Below are 20737 nucleotides of genomic sequence, written 5' to 3' on the forward strand. Positions count from 1 at the left end.
ATTGAAAATTACTTCACCATTTTTTTCAAATTTTGTACACACTTTCTACAAGTAAATTACTAGACCCCAACGTTTTTTTTCGTTGTTTGCTACTGTGGAGAGGTTTTACAGATACAAAATTACGGATTTTTTCGTGAAAGACGGATTTGACTTCGAACAATCGCCAAAAATTAAAAAAAAATCGAACAGAAATGTTGAGGTCTAGAAAAACATCTACTATAACTATGCTGCTTTGATTAGTGGACAAGTCTCCGTCGAGAACAGAGCAAACACCGCAAATTATGATTTCTAAAAAGCGTTCTCTGAAATGCTCCTTCGTTTGCCTATTATCCACGAAAAAATTACAAAATGTTGTATAAATGGTGCTTTGAGTTATGTAAAATAATTGAATTTATGTAAAATATTGAATTGGTTTCTCACGAGCTGAATGATAGATAGTAGTAAAAGCGAAAAACGGTGAGTGATATTTTGCTTTTTTGATGTAAAACGGAGAGTTTTCTGCATCCGATTTAGAACAAAAGTCTAAATAAACATTACTATTGAATAACGAATCCAGTACTTTCAGTTTCGAACTTAATTATCTTTATTGTACAAAAGTGTTATAAACAAGACATTACAAATGGAGATTATACAAATTAGCTCTATATGGTTCTGAGTTTGAACCGTAATAAAAACAGAAGTACGCTTGTATCTGAAACTTAACCATACACTATATCTATACAGCACAACAAATGCCTCAGTTAATTCAGTTTCTGTTGCTGCCGAGGTACGAGTAAACATTGGTGATTCGTTGTTTGCTATTCCTTGCCACTCGCTGAAAACATTGTACTAACTAGTGAAACCAAAGCCGTTCTTAATAATCCTTCTTCGATTGTACAAAACCTTCAAATCATTTGCAAACATTACCTACCCGTGACACTTAAACACTCGTTTTGGTTTCCTTCATAAATGGTTCACATTCGATACGACGAGAGCATAACAATTGTTTCAAAGTTCCATACAGGTTTACGGTTTCAAAGATCTGCCAAAGGGGAACACTTTTACTGATAAATTATTGTATGTTTTAAATCTATGTAAATCTGCTCAGCATTTGTTCCGCACAAACATAGGGGAACTTCTTCAACCATCTTCTCACGTTTTCTCAGGTCGGGTGGATTTTATGGGTTAATGAAATGAAACAATATTTAACTAAAACATAAATTGGAGATTGCAAGAATAATCTCAGCTTGTCAAAGAACCATGATCGATCATCCTTTTAATGGCTGCCTAAAAAGATGAACAAATCTTGAAGCTTAGAAAGTTTGAAATTGTAAATTTATCATAATTTACAGAATTTAGAATGAAGTACTGTAATTCTTATTGCACACGGAAATTCTTACAAAAATTAACAAATCTGATAGCCTGATAGTTATAGTAGAATACTATTTTGGAAAATGTACACAAATGGTTAATATTCAAATATTTCTTCATGGCTGAAGAGGAAATATTTGATCAATAATACTGCACAACAATTGAATGAACAATACTAATTGATAAAAATAATACTAATTGGTATTCTAGAATCGATTTTTAACCCAAAGCATAGTTCAAAAGTATTGTAATAATTTTCATAATTTGGATAGAGTCGATGTACTGAATTTCTTGAAACGACATGAACCATAATGTTGACATGGGAATTGATTAAACTGTCTAAAAGTGTAACATGTTTAACGAATGATTTTCCACAAATCCAATCCCTTTCTCCCTCAATAAAGCTGTTGGTGTTTTCCTACCCTGACAATCAACAAAAACAATTTTTACACAATATTAGTTCTACGGTGAATAATTAAGAAATATTACGCACATCAGCAACATTAGTTCTTGGTATTAGCTATAGTTGGATACTCATTGCCCTAGAGGGGATGTGCTTTGTCAGCTCTTAATCACAATGTAGTTACGCTACTCACTTCAATATCTTTATCTTTAATGTGGTTTAACAGTGGTATAATTATCCTGTTTGTATGCAATATTATTAACATGATTCATTTGCTGCTAAATATATCAATTTATGTATTCCTATTAGATTCGGTTAACTTGTAACTGTATAGTGCAAGAATAGCTCTCAGAAAAGTCGAAAACAAAGCTTACACTTAAGACCAAAATGGAACCACCTTTGCCATAGAAAATTACCACCTTGTTCAATTCAAGCTTTATGGCTGTTAAGTTTGATTCGAACTTGTTGGGGCACTTTGACGGCAAGATTGCTACATTTTGCTCTAAGATTGGAAGAAACTTGGTGGCATGGAACAAGCTGTAACAATGACAGGAAACGGCACATGCGCCGTTCCATTGTAGTCAGGACACGAACATTCGATTTTATCTAGTGAAGCTTCACCGCATAGCAGTTTCTTCGAGCTACGTATCTTCTATCATAAACGGTCACATGAAAACGTCTACAGACCACTAACACGTGTCTGTGACGAGGAAACGAACATATAAACTCTACAATTAGGCTTCCGACAGCTACATCATAAACTGTATGTACAAGATCGATTTACACGTTGACAATTTTCTTGTGTATAGTTTAAATACTTTTCTCTATGCTTATTGTTTCTCCCCACTAGGTCGTTTCGTAATCACGTAAATATTATCTATACAGCATTTGAGCTTTTTTCTACGTCTGAAAGCTAATCAAAATCAAACGATTTCGTTGATTCTGACACTCACTCTAAGAGCGGGTTTAGACACTGAACCGTATACTATAGAATAAATTCGTATATAGTCTTCTCATAGCAAACAGAAGCCCACACAGACGTCGGTACTTTTTGCGTCGCTACTAATCCTAATCCAAATTTTAGCTTATGTAACATAGATAAAACTGTTGCCGCAATTTGAGCCACTCAAACAAAATAAATATCAAACTTGAGCGCGAAGGATCGCACTCAAACTTCCTCGCCTTCATCCGAATTCGTTAGCCGAACTTGGGCTGGTTCTGTTGTAATACCATTGACCGCCAGCTGATGGTCCCGCCATGGTGTCGTAAGAATTTTCATTCGCTACAAGCAAAATTCAGTACTATAAAAAAACTAATTTTGTTCCATATATATTCACAAACCTGTCGGAAGGAGCCGGGTGTTACAAGCAACTTATAGAAAGCTACCAACGGTATCATAATCATCGATGAACCGGCGATGCACCATCCTAAAATGTTGGCCCATGGTGGATAAGTGTAATCTTCGTAGCTTAACGGTTCGTAACCGATCAATCCGTAAATTATGATGAAAAGTAGAAAGAGTGGTGCCACAAATCTCCAGCAAACTCGCCAGTAAATGCCAGGAGCAAAGCCGATCATGTCCTGGATATCACCGCAGAAGCGTTTTGTGCCTGTGTCAGGTGTAAAATTTGAAAGGTGCTCAATCAACAAACAAATCTGTGCATGTAACTTAAACTAAAATTTGTGGTGCCATAGACAGGTCAAACTTACCATAAATCCACGAAACAGCAATAGATTCGAACAGCACAGCAATCAGAATGGAATAACCAGCCGCATACCGGTCTAGCAGCTGGAAGAAGTAGAATCCGCCTTGCGTACAGCTGGCCAATCCGACAACAAAGTACAGCGAAAACAGGCAAGCCACAAATATCTCACGATTTCTTCCGATCTTTGGAAACTCATCACTCAGTGCGGTGATAATTGCCTCGGATCCACCAAACTAGAAATTAGACAGTAGAACTTTTGTGTTATTGAACTTTTTTCATTACCCTATTTAACATCGAATTTACCGAACTATCCAATCCCAGCGTTAGCAACATCATGAAGAAGATCAACGCCCAAAATGTACTGCCAGGCATGGTTGCAATTGCGGCTGGATACACAACAAAAACCAATCCTGGTCCCTCGGTGGCAACATCCTCGATATTTTTCCCGCTGGCGTGAGCCATGTATCCGAGCACAGAGAAGATCACAAAACCAGCAACGAAACTGGTTGCCGAATTTATAAAACTCGTTAGAAGAGCATCTCTGAAAAACGGCATTATGTAAAATTCTTTTTCATTAAAAATTCAATACTGAAATTTACTTGTAAACGTTGTTGTGGTATTTGTTGTAGGAAGCGTAAGCCAACAGCACCCCGAAGCCAGGTCCTAGCGAGAAGAACACCTGCGTGGCGGCATCAACCCAAACTTCCGGTTTGTATATGACATCGAAATTGGGGCTCAGATAGTACTGAATGCCGGTGGCCGACCCGGGCAGTGTTATTCCTCGTATCAGAAGGATGAGCAGAACGGCGTACGGAAACAGTGCCGTAAACCAGACAACCTTGCCGGATGTGCTGATGCCCTTCCATAGCGAAAAGTAGCAAATCAGATAAACGGCCAGTAAACACAGGGCCATGTCCCATTTGATCGACCCAAGATCGTGAAGTCCGTCACTTTTGTCCAACTCCAGAATGTAGTTACTGTTTGTCGAGGGATAGACGTTTAGAATTTAATTATTACCAATAAAGAAAACTCACTTGAAATACTCGGAAGCTGCAGAAGCGAACTTCGTTTCGTTGACTACCACCGTAGTCACATTGGCCAATGATCCATTCAAGGCCTCAGCCACCGCAATAACTGTTGCCGTTCCGTTATGGCCACCGAATTCGAACGGTCGACACAGCACCGTGTTCCATTCGTTATTACACAACTCCCAGGGAAGATTACTCGTGAAGGATGCGAAGAAAAATCGCAGGGACCACGCAATAATCACGTTATAGTAAAAGTCAACATAGAAAGCTATCAGTACTACCGCGTAGCCGATACCTGGAATCGTTAGTCAGTTTTCGGTAACTAAATGTAACAGTAGATGAATCTGGTATTATACCTTTGAAAAGAGGAACCAGTCGACCCCAGCAGGTAATTGCACCTTTCCTGTTGAATTGGCCAAGCGCCAGTTCCATGTAGAAAAGAGGTATTCCACCGACCAGCAGCATCACAGAGTAGGGAACAAGGAAGGCACCTGTTGAAAAATGGAAGTAAAATTATTACGACTCATTAGAGCGGGTTTCCTCAATCTCTCTTCAGGAGCACATGATAGTTAGACGGTTATTTTGATGGTTATGTTATTTTTATTGCAGTTTTTTGTTTATCCTCGGTTTTAACCATTTTTGGTCGTTCTCGTCATTATTGATTTATATTGAGTTCGCTCGTTTCGTGTTTCGTTATTTACCCTAAGTTCGTTGCGTTTTTATTTTTCATCTTTAAAGTAACGTCACAAAAAGATGTTTCACAAACTTTGGGATGGTTCGCAAACTTATATTTGTAAAAGTTACTGACAACTTCACGATATTACGAAAGAAAGTTGGTATGCCCAAATTATCAATATTGTTACAGCAATCTTAAGTAAAAAGAAATAGATATAAAGGCAAAGTCGAGAAACCAAATGAATTTATAAATAGAAGCTCAGTCACATTTTCAGCTCAGTCAATGCCTGCCGGATGGGTGAAATTCCCGCTCAATGAATAGTCAACTTCTCGATATGTGGTGCAGCATATGGGTATGCCAATATGTCATGTATGTTCTTGTTTATTGCACATCGTGTTCGTTTGTACGGTTGTTCCCTGAACTACTCAGTTCACGGTGACCAATGGGCTTGCCGGTAATGCTGTAGAGAGATTCCAGAAATTTGTAACAGGTTATCAGATTTCACATATTTTGATTTAAATGACACTTTGCCAACGTCTTCAATATGACTTTTTATATTTCACGGATTAGTCTCTTCTTACCTTTAAAACGAATGATTTTTTGAATGTTCTTTTTGAGCATCACAGTAGCTCGGAAACTGGTAATTATACACTGAAAATAATTTGCACGCTAGCATCGTGTGCAAATCATTTGATCTATCACTGCTTGTAGAACACATGAAATTCATGAAAATATACACTTAACTCATAAAATGAGTGTAAAAACTGTTGATATTTAGTGGAAATCATGCAACGTTTATATGAAATGCACATAAAAACGATCAGATATATCGTTACCTCAAGATTCTATATGCATTTCATATGAATGTTACATTGTTCTCCACATAGATTTGAATTGAAACAGAGTTGACCGATTCGCACATATATTTGTGATGTACTCATTTCCACTAGAAAATGAAGTGTTTAACACATGTAGTTCGATTCAATAGCAAAATACATCACCGTTAAGTGAAAAATAATCTAATCTCGCATTTTAGTGAATATGCACATGAAATCTTGAAACAAATCGCTTTGGTTATGTATTGATATGAAAAAGCATATTAAATTGAAGTGGTGTTTACATATAAATCGATCCTGCAAATTTTTATCAGTGTAGGAAATCAATCGAGCACGCAGAGAAATGAAGCATGTTTAAAATAATGAAACTGTTAGTAGATTTTTAAATTTGATTTATGATGAATTCTAACTATAATATGATTGTCCTGAACAATTTTTCTCTTCAACATCAACAATGTTCTCTGTTTGATTTGAAACAAAATTCTGGTGTAGTCAAATGAAAAAATATATTTTTTAGCTGATTCTATTGTTGAAATAAAATAACTATTTATTACATGTCAACCAAAGTTGAGTTGATGTTATCGGAAATGTCTATGTTGATTCAATTCTGCTATACCTTTATATCAAGAAAAAAAATTGGTTCAATTTATTTATGATCTTTTTTGTGTTTAGATACAACAAAGACTGATATTTAAATATACCATATTTAGTTTATGTCTTATAAACCAGAGCAATAGAGTTTGTGCGCGTTTTAAAAGTAAAATTTGATATGCTTTTGGGGTTTGAACAATCATACGTTTGGATTGGTTTATTTATTATTTGATAGCAGAAATCTTGACCGGACTGAAGAAGCACCAAAAAATTGTAGTTTGTGAATAATTTTTAAGAATTTGAAAACGAGCATAAATCGAAAAAAAGTAATATCAAAAATTACCTTGCAAATTATTAAAAACAATCATTTGTCTTAAAAACAAACAAAAATATGTGATTATAACAAACATAAGCGTTAATTGAAATAGCTAAATTTAAATTCATTTATTTCAACTAAATAGTTTGTAAATTCAAAGCGCTAAAAATAATTTACCTAAACTAGAGTTCGTTCATTTTAAACAAATTTTTCCAATTAGATCTACATGCCGAACCTAACCCCGTTTCGTTCGCCAACTCTCATTCACCACTCCCTCCTTCTACCTCCCATTTTAAAGCATATTTCTTTTCTTCTTCAGTTTTAATGCAAAATCACCAACGTTTACCCGATGGGTTTAGTGTCAGAGTTAGTTAGCCAGGATTAGTTTTAATTGATAGTATTAAGTACATACATGTATCTGTTGGATTGTTGTAATCTGTTGATATAAACGATGAGGAGGTTTTATGCCTGCTGGAGTGAGAGATTATTATTTCAGCTCCATTGGGCTTTTTCCTGCTCCATATAAATAAATAAATAAATAAATTTACTGTGAAATTGTTTGACAAGAAATTGACAGGAACGCGCAAGTAAAATCTATGCTATTTTTATCAAAATATTGATTGAAACAAACTAGTCCACCGGGAAAAATTAGTCATCATGTTTTGTAGTTTCAAGTAGCAATATTTACAATATCAACCCAGATTTTATTTTGTCACTATTTCAATAAAATTATTCATTGTGTTAAATCTAAATTTGGTAATTTCTACAATATTTTTCTCTGCGTGAGCACTTCAAAAAAATATACACTGATAAAAAAGTGTCGGATGCGTTTGCAATAATTAAAAAAATCAAGAAAATAGAATTAAAAGAAAACGCCTCTGTAATTTTTATATGAGTTTATTTTAAACTAAAATTTTAAATGCACATCAAATGTCAGAAAATTATATTCTATTCTTAAAATGACTATATTTTATCAGTAACATTAACTTGAAAATGCCAAAAATTGTTTTTGTTTCAGCAGTGATTTCGTCACTTCTTTGATGACCTAATCAAATTAATATCGAATATGTATTTTATGTTTAAAAAGCAACGTCAAATCAAACATCAAATTTAACCTTCTTTCTATACTGAAGATATCGAAAGCTTGGGAATCGAAATAGAAACCACTCATGGAATCTATTATATCGCTGGAAAATATTTGCCAAATCAAATTCTTTAAAGACGATTTGCAAGATCTCACAAGCATGTTGAGTGGAATTGTGGGCAAAATAACCGGAATGGAAAAATTCTTCATAATCAACTCTCTGCTGATTATTTCACAGTTCTTTATCGCAATAATCCGACTTGTTTCTCTTCCGTCAGAAACCCGTCTACAATTGATCTTGTTCTATAAGATCAAAGACACATTTGCAGTGAGCTGATTACTCATACTCACGTTGACTCAGGCTACCTTCTTGTAACATTCGGAATTGACAATAAAGTAATAATTATTCAAATAAGTTCTATATTCAACTATCATAGAGCTAATCGGTTTGAATACAAATCTACCAATGAAAAACATGTGAATCGTGAAATTATTTTAAAAAATTCCGCGGAAATCGACACCGCAATAGATAATTCGAATCATTACATAATTGAAGCAAGGAATCTTTCAGTTCCCAAAGCTCAAACTGAATTAAATTCTTGTACCATCGAAGACAATCTTTAACTGTTCATTCGTTTAAAGAATGTTTGTGGACGACAATATCAACATTCTCGTGCTCTTGCTATGAAAACCATAGTTAAGCATTTTTCGAAAAGAAATTAAACATAGGTTTACTCATTTGCGGAATCAAATTTCCGCTAAAGAAGTTGAACAAATAAAACCAAAATCTAAACCTTTTTTGAAACTTTCTAAGTTTCTTCAGAACCCTCAGACACCAATTCCTGCTCTTAGGGAAGGTAATCAGATACTTCTTACAAACGGCGAAAAAGCACAAAAACATGCTCAGCAGCTCGAGAGTGTCCACAATTTGAATTTGGATGTTATAAGTTCTACTGAAAATGAAGTCTAACTGATATGTGATTATATTTCTACTCAAGTATTGTTACAAGTGTCTGAGACGAATTTTGATGAAATAAAGTCAATCATTGGGAAACTTAAAAACATGAAGGCTCCTGGTAATGATGGGATCTCTGATATTCTTATTAAAAATCATCCCGATGTTGTCTTGAGACACTAGGTTGAAATGGTCAACAAGTGTTTTTCATTAGCTTACTTCCCCAGAGATTATTTATAGTAATTCTTATCCTTAAACCCGATAAGAACCCAGCAGAAACGTCAAGTTATCGACCAATTAGTTTGCTTTCTTCTATAAATAAACTTTTTAAAAAAATTATCTGCACGGAGAACCCTTAGATCACAAAATAACAATATTGCAATTGTTGTTTTACGCCCTGGTTGTTTCAACTAAAATGTTGTTGATTTATCTAACACATCTATTGATTTTGTCATAACCATTCAGGTAAACGAAATTGTTATATTCAAATGCTGTCACTTGACTGTGAAAGAATACAGCAAAACGCAAAAAAAAATCTTCCACGTTTCATATTGAAAATTTTCAATGGCAAATGAACGTCATTTATGTCAGTTACGTAGTTGCCATTTCATATAGGTGAAAGTATGCAGAAGAACATAAGAGTTAATTGTAAAACAAGTTTTTCCTGTACTGAACAGATATTCCTACAGTATAAATGTTTTAATTTCATCTGCGGGTATTGCATATTCGGACAGTTCGTATCAATGTAATTGAAAATGCGTAACGCTTAAAAATTGCTGCTAAAGTGATATTATTTGTATTTTCTTGAAAGTGCATCTGTTGCGTAAGGCTTATCAGCAAACTTTCTCGAAACCGGAATCCAGAAACCTCTTCTGGCGAACTATTCTGCAAGTGGAGGAAAATTTTCTTAATGCTCTGTGAACATTTTGGTGGTGAACTCCTTCTTGGGAATTATAATAATTGTTACATTTCTATATCGGTCGGTTGCACGAGTGACACCTCATTGAAGCGTTTCATTTCCCGATTAGAGAACTCATTTGTAGTGCGTGTCTTCGCTGGGTGTCATTGCTAAACTGCCAGCACGATAAATCAAAAATTACAGTTTAGCTAAATGAACAATCGATTAGTTGTACCAAATTTCAACCAATCAAATCAGAAAAACAACTATTATTTTAGTTGTTTTGCGATCGCTGGCTTTTCCGTGTGGTTTTCTTTAGTGTATTCGAATGAAAATTTTACACGTGTTTCATATGTCTTTCATTCAATTCATGTGGCATTCATTTTCCTCCATTTGTGGACTTTTTCCGTAGCTTTTAAACGGTTAGAAATTGCACAACATTTAACATTGCTATCATTCGCCTTTGAAAAAATTATCTTGTTTAGAATGAGAATTCTTTTTTTACTAGAGCAGTTTGGAATTTGCCAGGAACATTAAACTAGTCATCCACTTGTAACGTGCATGATAAAAGCAAATAAATCTACTCGGTTATCCACTGGAATTGCTCTTCTAAGCATAGAACTTGTTAGACAGTGTTTGGTATAAACGTGTAATATAAAAAATGTTTGATTCCCAGTTTCCTATTTGTTTGATAAAAATGATTCAAAATTATTTAACTGATCGTACTCTCCAGGTTAGCTATCAGCATTGCAAATCTGCATTGCTACCCGTACGAGCAGGTATTCGTCAAGGTGCAAGCGTAACTCCAATCTTGTATATTATTTTGACTTCTAATCTTCCAGATACACCCGTTGATTGCTAGAAATCTCTATTCTGCGACTACACAAGTCTGTTAGCTACAGGTAAAAATCTGTAGTTGCTTACAAAGAAGCTTATTTTTTTTTTCAAATCAAAAAATAATTTCGTCCTTGAATTGAACGGCTTGGAATTGACATTGTCTGATAAAGCAAAATACTTCGGTTTAACGAATGAAAAAAAAACTCACTTTCAAGGATCACATAGAAGGAATCCATGTGAAGTATGATAAATATATTGAATGTTTATATCCTTCTATAAACAGATATTCTAAGCTCTGCCATAAGCCTTACCTTTCTGTCAATTTATGGATACCACACCAAAAGAAATGTTTGTCTTATGAAGCAAACCAATCAGACACCCAATTATCGACTTCTTCGTAGGAATCGAAGTGCTGCTCAACAATTTTTTACTTATTTATTTGGAAGCAGGGAAAAGTCCGGTGGAGATGAAATTTGGCAATCTCTCTCTCTCTCCAGCAGGCATGAAACCTCCTCATCAGCAGACACTACAATTAAAACTAACATTCAAAACTAAATTTAAAACCCTATAACTAGTTGATGACACCAAACATAACAGGGCAATAATCTTGCTTACAAGGTGAGAGAGAGAGCAGGAAAGTGGATAGGTAAACGAGCGTAAACGAACGACGGGGCTAGAATCAGTATGTAGATCAATTTAGTTTTCAAAAAGATGGTGGAAGACAGGAAAAACGACGGGGATAGAATCGGCTTGAGATCTAATTAGTGGTAAAATGGTGCAAGACAAAAAAAGAGGAAAGAACGACCTGGTTAAATTAGGCGAGCGAATCTAGTTAGTTTCAAATTAAGATGATAGAGAGACGGAATGGAGGTTTAACGAAAATTAAACATTAACAGTTACAGACAAATCCTAATCCAATGCGTGACTCGTCGATGAAAACAAATGGTAGTCGGAGGGAGTCAAGTCTGGTGAATACGGATTGTGGGGTAGCAGCTCCCAGTCAACGCTTTGATTGATCCAGAATCGGTTTTACTTTGTGTGCAGGTGCATTGTCGTGTAACACAATTACTTTACTGTGTCTTCTGATTTATTCCGGTCGTTTTTCGAATAATACATGGTTTTACCAGGTTTTAGAAGCTCATGATATTCCACACTCACCAAATACAGAGCATTCTTACCGAATCGACCTGGTCTTGTAGTCGATGTTGATGGTTGCCCCGCATAAGCTCATATTTTTTTCCGTTTATTATTATTGAATTAAATCCATTTTGCATAGCCAGTAACAATTCGAAGCAAAACTGATTTTTTTAGTGTTTTTAAGCAAAAATTTTACATGCGTTTGTTCGGGTTTTCATCTGTCTTTCATTCAATTTATGTGGCATCTGTTTTCCACATTTTTGGACTTTTTTCATAGCTTGTAAACGGTCAGAAATTGTTTATTGTGCCACATTTAACATTACTGCCATTCATTTTTGACTAGAACTATCATCTTTATCCAATATTTCTTGTCTTTTAACTTTTTTGTCTTCCAAGTTTCTCATTTCTCTCATTAAAATCCTTATCTCTGAACTGTTTAAAACATCTTTTGAATTTTGCTTCTGATAGAGCATGATCATCATATACCTAAACAAGCATTAAATGAGATTCTGCAGAACTTTTTTTTTTAATGAAAACTTAAATTTACTGCCAAAACATTACTTTCTGGTACAAAATTCATCATTTCTAACACGATGAAAAAATATGACTTTGTTCGTTCAGGTTTCTTGAATTGAGCAGAACGGTTATGTGGTTATGTTCCAATCTTTTTACTTTAACAAAACGAAAGGAAACTTTGAATTCAATCTACTACTGTCATATCATGATGTTGTTACTGCTAATTATGTGTGAAACAAGAGAAGTTAATGGAAAACCGCTTCATTCCGCTTAAGTAATTCTAGTTTTGCAAGAATAGGAAAGAGTAGCCGTACGATCCAAATGTTTTTGTATGTAGTAGATATTTCCAACAGACAAGAACTTTTCAATCCGAACTTTCTAGTTTAAGCAAAATGTAACTAAAGCGGAAGGAACGAAGAAAAGGCAAAATCCCTCCATAGAGAAGATCCATTACCACTTGTTGAAAGCCATCATAATTTATAATAGTCCATGGTACGAGAATCAACCGGGGTTTTCGGTCTTCTTCACACTCATGCCACACAACCACTGATTGCCTGACTGTGGGAGGCAGTTAAAATAAAGTCACACGTTCGCTACGCTACGCACCCTCCAGGATCAGTTGATGTTTTCCAGAATGACCCATGCAGAAAGTGGTTGGTATGGAGACGGATTCGCGGTCGACTGAGTGTAGAAAATGAAGGAAGACATGAACCGGCGGTTATTCCAGATTCCAGATTCCAGACCGCAAGAAAAAAAGGACGCGATTAGAGAGGAAAAGAGGAAATTTCCGGTTTCTTTTAGTCACGCCACTCAACTTTGACTGTGTGACACACCTCCTAAGCTAAGGCATCTGACGATTACACTCTTGGTTTCTCCCATCCTTTCCTATGCTAGAGCTACTAAGTGGCCCGAGGTTGCTGACTGGGAAATGAATCCTCCCGAAAGCTGTCACGTACAACACCACAACCCTACTCCGGAGGGCAGTGGATATGAGTAGAACCATTGCTACAAATCATGCCGGATTGTGCGACCGTGGTGTGAAAGTCAATGTGAGAATGTATAACCGACGCGGAAAAATAATCTTCTTGAGAAAATGGATATCAACAGGTTGTAGTGTCCCTTTGTGGAAGTTTTATCGCATTTCAAGAGGTCATGTGTGCAAAACACCGGCGAAAGGGTTCAATAGTTCGGAATTAGTAGTCTGATTTTTATCTGTTTTTATTTTCATGTGGTATTTCATTTTTTTTTTACTTTCAATATTGAAAATATATTTCACAGAGCTGATCGTAAATCCAGCCCTTACTTCCTGTGCCTAATGCTTTTACCAATGCAGATCTGCGATTTATTGAAAAAAAAAAATGCCGGCTTTTGAATAGGCCAACAATCCAGAAACCAAAATCGAGCGTCTCACAATCGAATCTATCATAAAAGCATCGGTAATTTTCGCCTTTTCCAATCTATTGTTGAAATTTATATTTCACACCATGAATGGTGACAAAAGTGTTTCCACAGTCAACCATCAAAGCCAGAAAATCATCCCTCCTCTCGGGCGAAACACATTCCCAGCATCGTCGCACTGCCGCATATTGACAGCGATCACCGGTTCGGAGTGTAAGCCCGAGAAAAGCGTGTAAATAGCTCCCATTTATGACTCCACACCACCGAACTCCACGTCCATAGCTAACAGCTTTTATTTCAATTTTAAAGCACTCTCTTATTCTTGGCACTTGACTTTTGAAGCTGTCGTTTTGAGAATTTACCATCATATTGTCAACCTTACACTTTTCTCAGATGAATGAGCTGCAAGGTTAGCAGGGAAAGGTATACCCGACCGAAAGCCAAGCCCATTTTCCTCAGCTTTTCATATTTGCACTTTTTCTCTGCTTCCTCCATTAGTAACCCCCCATTGTGATTGCATTCAATTTTTCACACACTATTAGTCACGCGTGTATAGGAGTCCATCTAGCAGTAGTATAAACATTTATTTCCCATCGAAACTCAACTTACCGCCACCATTCTTGTAGCAGAGGTATGGAAACCGCCAGACATTTGCCAGGTCAACGGCAAATCCGATGACCGAAAGCAAAAAGTCCACTTTCCCGGACCATGTCTCACGCTGATCCGAATCCGTTCGGTCGTTGCAGTGACCGGCTTTTTTCGAAGCAACCTTCAACTGGCCGAGAGTGGTCATCGCCAGGGCGACGTTTTCGCCGCTGGCCGTGTCGATGCCGTTTTCGCCACTGTCACCCGAACCACCGCAGCCAGAGTCCTTGGGTAGCTTGCCGGATCCACTGTTGCCTGCAAGTGAAGATAAATGATGGAGATGATCAGTCGACGGAGACAGCCAAGGTGTGGGAAAAGGCGAATGTCAATCATAACTATTGCTGAAATTGATACGATACTTGTAAAACAATTATAAGCTTCGAGAGTTGCTGTGCTGACCCGTCTGGAGAAGACATATCGAAATGACTGTTTCTAAAATTAGTAAGTGCTTCAGTAAAATATTAGGTATTAACTACCACATAAATCATTTCATTCGTTTACCATTTTTTAATCTTTTTCTTGTAAACCTTAGTCAGCTAAATTTTCTGAGACCTGGTACGGAATGTGGAATCGAACCTAGGTAGGCTGCATCTTACCCATCACTTTGTACGTTTCTCTATTGATTCTTTAGTTTATTTTCGCCCACTTTTGATTCAACGCGTTTCTACCGCTGAAGTATTTCTACCTTCAGTCGATCGCTCTTTATGATAGAATATGATTTTTAATTCTTCTGAGCGAAAAGCAGGAAATTTTAAATTAATTTGATTTTCTGTACGTTTCGACTTCAACTTGTTAGAACATCAGACGAACGACCGCAACTAGTTTAAAGCCGCGTATAAATAAACGATACAATTGTTAGAACGTAACAGTTTATGTTGGACTGCTATGCCACCTAGCAATTCTACATAAATCGCTGAGCAGATGTACAGTTTCTTCTGTTTGCGGAAACCTTTTTTGTTTTGCAGTGCAAAGTCCTAATTGATGTGCCAAACGAAAACAATTGTTGAACAACTGCCCAAGTAACAATTTTTGTTACGCTATTTTATTTGTGACTAGTTTGCCACAAGAAATTTGAGCGAATGTTACTAACATCTAAGAAATTGCGTGACTCGAAAGGTGCAATTTATACTAGTCACTGGCAACGTATTGGAGATCGGTTAAAAAAAAGTTGTCGTTACGTTGCAATGCCATGCTGAAATAGCTTATCTTTTCATAATATGAAAATAACTTTTTTTTAAGTAAACTAGTTAAAACTTAGTCACCATCGACATTGTAAACATTGAATGAATTCAGAATGCTTTCGCATCAACCATAAAAAAGTTACATGATTTTTAAAATTTCAAACTAGATACAATGTACAAATTTTACAACGATTTTTAAACAGTCGAGCGAAATTCCATTTTAATAAAAACAGTTTTTCGATGCGCCTTCAATCAAAATCTGTTCATGAAGATATAAAAAATAAACAATAAAATAATTAAAATTAATTTACACAAAACTCTCATTTCTTTAATTCATATACACCGAAACCTCCATTCGTGAATCGAGTTAGTTCGTAAAAAAGGTTTACGTCATTTGAAATTTACTTCGTCAAAAAAGTTTACATAACATTAACAATATTCCTCAAAACCCCTACACTAACGGGTTCGATGATTAGATGTCGGAAACAATCTTTGAAGTCAGAACCACCTCAAACATCGTTTTCTAACATGTACTCATCGAACCCGTTCCGACAATACCCATATTTTGATAGTTTGTAACGAATATCGATGAACCGGAAGTGGCCATCTTGGAAATTGATGCGACTTAGAACATCCTTTTCCTGCAAATACTAATAATTTTTGTTCAATAGCTATCCATTATAAAGGGTGATTTTTTAAGAGCTTGAGAACTTTTTTAAACAATAAAACGCATAAAATTTGCAAAATCTCATCGGTTCTTTATTTTAAACGTTAGATTGGTACATGACATTTACTTTTTGAAGATAATTTCATTTAAATGTTGACCGCGGCTGCGTCTTAGGTGGTCCATTCGGAAAATCCGCTTTTTTATCGACAAATTTTGTTCAGCGATGAGGCTCATTTCTGGTTGAATGGCTACGTAAATAAGCAAAATTGCCGCATTTGGAGTGAAGAGCAACCAGAAGCCGTTCAAGAACTGCCCATGCATCCCGAAAAATGCACTGTTTGGTGTGGTTTGTACGCTGGTGGAATCATTGGACCGTATTTTTTCAAAGATGCTGTTGGACGCAACGTTACAGTGAATGGCGATCGCTATCGTTCGATGCTAACAAACTTTTTGTTGCCAAAAATGGAAGAACTGAACTTGGTTGACATGTGGTTTCAACAAGATGGCGCTACATGCCACACAGCTCGCGATTCTATGGCCATTTTGAGGGAAAACTTCGGAGAACAATTCATCTCAAGAAATGGACCGGTAAGTTGGCCACCAAGATCATGCGATTTGACGCCTTTAGACTATTTTTTGTGGGGCTACGTCAAGTCTAAAGTCTACAGAAATAAGCCAGTAACTATTCCAGCTTTGGAAGACAACATTTCCGAAGAAATTCGGGCTATTCCGGCCGAAATGCTCGAAAAAGTTGCCCAAAATTGGACTTTCCGAATGGACCACCTAAGACGCAGCCGCGGTCAACATTTAAATGAAATTATCTTCAAAAAGTAAATGTCATGTACCAATCTAACGTTTAAAATAAAGAACCGATGAGATTTTGCAAATTTTATGCGTTTTATTGTTTAAAAAAGTTCTCAAGCTCTTAAAAAATCACCCTTTATTATACATATCCAATAATATACATACATAGGGAAAACTTGTTTTACGTTGAAAATTCCAAATAAGGTGAGCTTTTTTTTCGTCATAATCCGATTTACGGTGTCCCGATTTTAACGTAAATGGAGGTTTGGGTGTAATATCGACAATGATATCCAAATGGCGCTTCGATCTGTTAACATAATTTAATTTTGGACTGTAAATTCTCAGTTTCCGTCGCTTGAACAATTTTTTTATTTCGCGAATCAGTCAATAATTAACACTTTTTACACTTTTCACCATTCAACAGACATTTTTCCCAGCAGCACTATCATTAACTAACAGTTTTGAATAATTATTTTACTATAAGTTGTTTGATACTTGTTTGACAGCAACACAGCCACCGCAGTGATGCAAACTCTCATTACTCGGAAATCGTTTTCTTTTTTATGCAAAAGCTTCTTATTACGAAGTAGGTCATATAAAAATTACGTTATTTGGAATTTTGTTACTAAAAAGAGTTACATGAGAATTGGTAACGTAAAAAAGTGCACGTAGACGGAAAATTTTTTTCTTCGTGTTTATGATAGTACATAGAAGAGACTATTCTGCTATCAATTATTTTTGTCAAAAACTAGTTCTGAAAATTGTAAAATTCTTCTTTTATTCATGTTTTATACATTTCTTGTGACTCCATAGTGTCGGTCTCCATATTCAAGACAACAAAAGTTGAAATTTTCGAAATCGAAAAAATAATTTTGATGCGAAATGGCTTAGAGTTGCATGAAGCGTCGAGATTTAGTGTCATCTCGAAAATTTTAGGGACTTAGAAAAAATAACAAAAATTTTCTTAGTCCCAGAAAGTTGATTTTTTCAAAGAAAAATTTTTTTGAGATGACACTAAATCTCGACGTTTCATGCAGTTTTAAGAGTTTCGGCATCAAAAAAAATTACATACACACACAGACATTTTCCGATCTCGTCGAACTAAATCGAATGGTACCCTTTTTATAAGATAATCTGGATTCTCTATCGCCAATTTATTATTTTTCGAATTCTTTTGAAATTTTGAATAAAATATTGTTTGACATCAATACAATTGCAGTAGTTGTTTTCGAGATATTTTGAGAACAAAATCAAAAAAAAATTCTGGTTTATAAAAACACACATTTTTCATAAATTATGCCTGGTTTTCCATAAGCGTACTGTATTTAAGTTGCAAAGTAAAATATTGGTACGAAAAATAATTGTCGATTGTCGTTTTGCAAACCTACTTTATTATTTCTTATCAGCACCGATACTCATTATAGATGCATATTTTCATGTTTTGATTATCTGTATCGATTGTATAATTCGATTTTGAATTTTCACTAACCTTTACGCTTTATTTTTCATTTCTGTGGTGGTTGAAAAGAATTTTGCAGCAATCTTTTTTCTGTTATTGGAATGAAGCAATGAGATTTTTGTGAACCCTGAATTTTTTTTTGTTTGTTGATCATAACCTTTCCATTCTACAGCACCATCGCTATATTCTTCTTGTGACATAAGGAGTGTATCGAAAAGTAGTTAGCAACATTGATTATTGAATAAAAAAGCGAAAAAAAAACATATTTTGACATCAGTTTCCGATATATTGTAGAAAAATTACATTTTTATGTATCTCACTGATTATATTGAAGAAAATCCTAGTTTCTGTGAAACGCTCGCACTTTGGACTTGACATTCTTCATTAAATTCTGCACAGTTACTTTTGTGACTTTCCTGGTGGCAGCTGTCCAGTTTTTTTTAACTCCTGCATGTTTTGGGACACTGTACCTTCCTTCCGAAAGTGCCGCTTGACAATTGCCCAATACCTTTCAATTGGCCGAAGATCCGGGTAGCTCGGTGGGTTGATGCTCTTTTTCACGAATTGTACATTATTTTTTGACAACCACTGTAGAACGGAGTTGGCGTAGTGGGCTGAAGACAAATCCGGCCAGAAGAGAGGAGGAGCCTTATGCTTTCTGTACAGTGGCAGCATTCTCTTCTTCAAACATTCTTCTTCGTACACCTTGGCGTTAATTGTGCCCTTCGTGAAGAAAATCGACGACCGCAAACCACAGGTACAAATTGCTTTCCTTCTGCCCAAACTTTTCCATCGCCACCGTGGTGTCAGCGTCGTCCAGGTCCTGGTACACCGATTTCGTATAATATTGCGGTCCGGGCAGCGCTCGAGAGACTTCCTTGGCGTAGGTTTCATCGTCGATCAGGATGCATCCGTCTTTATTATGTAGAATCCGGTTAAATAGTTTTTGCGCTCTTGTTTTGGCCTGAACTTGCTGTACCAGGGACTTTTTCGGCATCTTCTGTTTCTTGTACTTTTTCAGGGAGTTCCGAACGTGCCATTTGAGCCAATTTGTTCTGAAGTCCCGGCCGGGCTGGCTGGGACCCGTTTTCCTACCGGATCGGGGCAAATCCTTCATGGAAAGGGTCTTACCGAACTTCTCGAAAATATTTTTGACACTGGTGTGGTGCACTTTCACCCGTTTTGCAATTTCGTTGTACGTGTCACCACTTTCTGAGCACCAAGTGTGCAGAATTTTCTTTCGCGTTTCCGGATCAATTCGACTCATCATTGAAACGATAAACCGTACCGAAACCAATCGATTGCGCAGCTGTTATTGACATGTAAACAAACATGTCACCGCAAAACACGCTGCAAAAAATTAAGCCATTTCAGAGTAATAACTGTTTGAATGTTGCTAACTACTTATCGATACACTCCTTATAACAAAACGAGATTGCTGTTTATTATTAAATTATTTTGATTCTTTTGAGAAGCCCAATCTTATAAAGCTTTCGCATTTGTTATTTAATGATTATGTTCTCTTGTTGCCATTCTCTTCAATGTTCTACTAATTGCATCACATGGTCCCTTACCGTGCGAGGCTGCGAAGAAATACCACTCCGTATCAATGTTGTATGTTATTTGAAATTTACAGAGGATCACGAAAGTTTTTCTATTTTTATATTAAGAAAATGCCACGTCCGATATAAAAATGGCCTTTCTATATTCATTCGTTGTTTCGAAAAACGTTATCAATTTGGAAATGATAACTTGCGCAGTAATCGTGCCATACTTCAAAACATCTGATATTATACGAAACACGAATTTCAAATCTCTCCTGATTCTTTATAATATATTGCAAGTGGATGAATGGTGGCTTGATCATTGTCCCAATGATGACTTTCAACAGCATCTTAAAGAACGAAATCATAATTGTGCGAAAATCACAAAAAAATAAAGATTAGCTTAAAAATTAAGAATTTGCTTTTTATGAACTTTTTCATTGAGCGTAGCAAAAAACAAAAAGTTTTTCTTCTGGAAACTGTTATATAGATCACCTCTCTTCAAAATTCACTAGTTTCCTAGTAACTTAACGTTTTTTGTGGTATGATATGAAAAACCTGTTTTAATCCACCTAGTGGTGTAATGATGCCTTTCTCATGTGCATATAATATTGTGGTATTCTATTTGTACTTCTGGAACCGGATACCGGGAACCAGCATAGCCGGAATCGGTTTGTTTAGTTGCCTACTGATAATGACTATCGAT

At 35.9% G+C, this 20737-nt stretch overlaps 1 protein-coding gene across 5 annotated transcripts in view; it reads right to left on the reverse strand.

The window, feature by feature from the left end:
• Positions 1-559: 559 nt before the first annotated feature.
• Positions 560-20737, reverse strand: part of LOC131434900 (sodium-dependent dopamine transporter) — a 63885-nt gene continuing 43707 nt past the window's right edge. For all 5 annotated transcript variants that reach the window (XM_058602154.1, XM_058602153.1, XM_058602155.1 and 2 more), the window contains 8 exons: positions 14341-14631; positions 4844-4978; positions 4494-4782; positions 4059-4436; positions 3763-4000; positions 3464-3692; positions 3095-3363; positions 560-3035 (listed from right to left, as the gene is read on the reverse strand). In XM_058602154.1, the coding sequence (XP_058458137.1) occupies positions 2922-3035; positions 3095-3363; positions 3464-3692; positions 3763-4000; positions 4059-4436; positions 4494-4782; positions 4844-4978; positions 14341-14631 (1943 nt within the window). In that variant the 3' untranslated portion in view covers positions 560-2921. The remainder of the gene's footprint in view (positions 3036-3094; positions 3364-3463; positions 3693-3762; positions 4001-4058; positions 4437-4493; positions 4783-4843; positions 4979-14340; positions 14632-20737) is intronic.

Source organism: Malaya genurostris, chromosome 3, assembly GCF_030247185.1.
Source record: "Malaya genurostris strain Urasoe2022 chromosome 3, Malgen_1.1, whole genome shotgun sequence".
Lineage (NCBI taxonomy): Eukaryota > Metazoa > Arthropoda > Insecta > Diptera > Culicidae > Malaya > Malaya genurostris.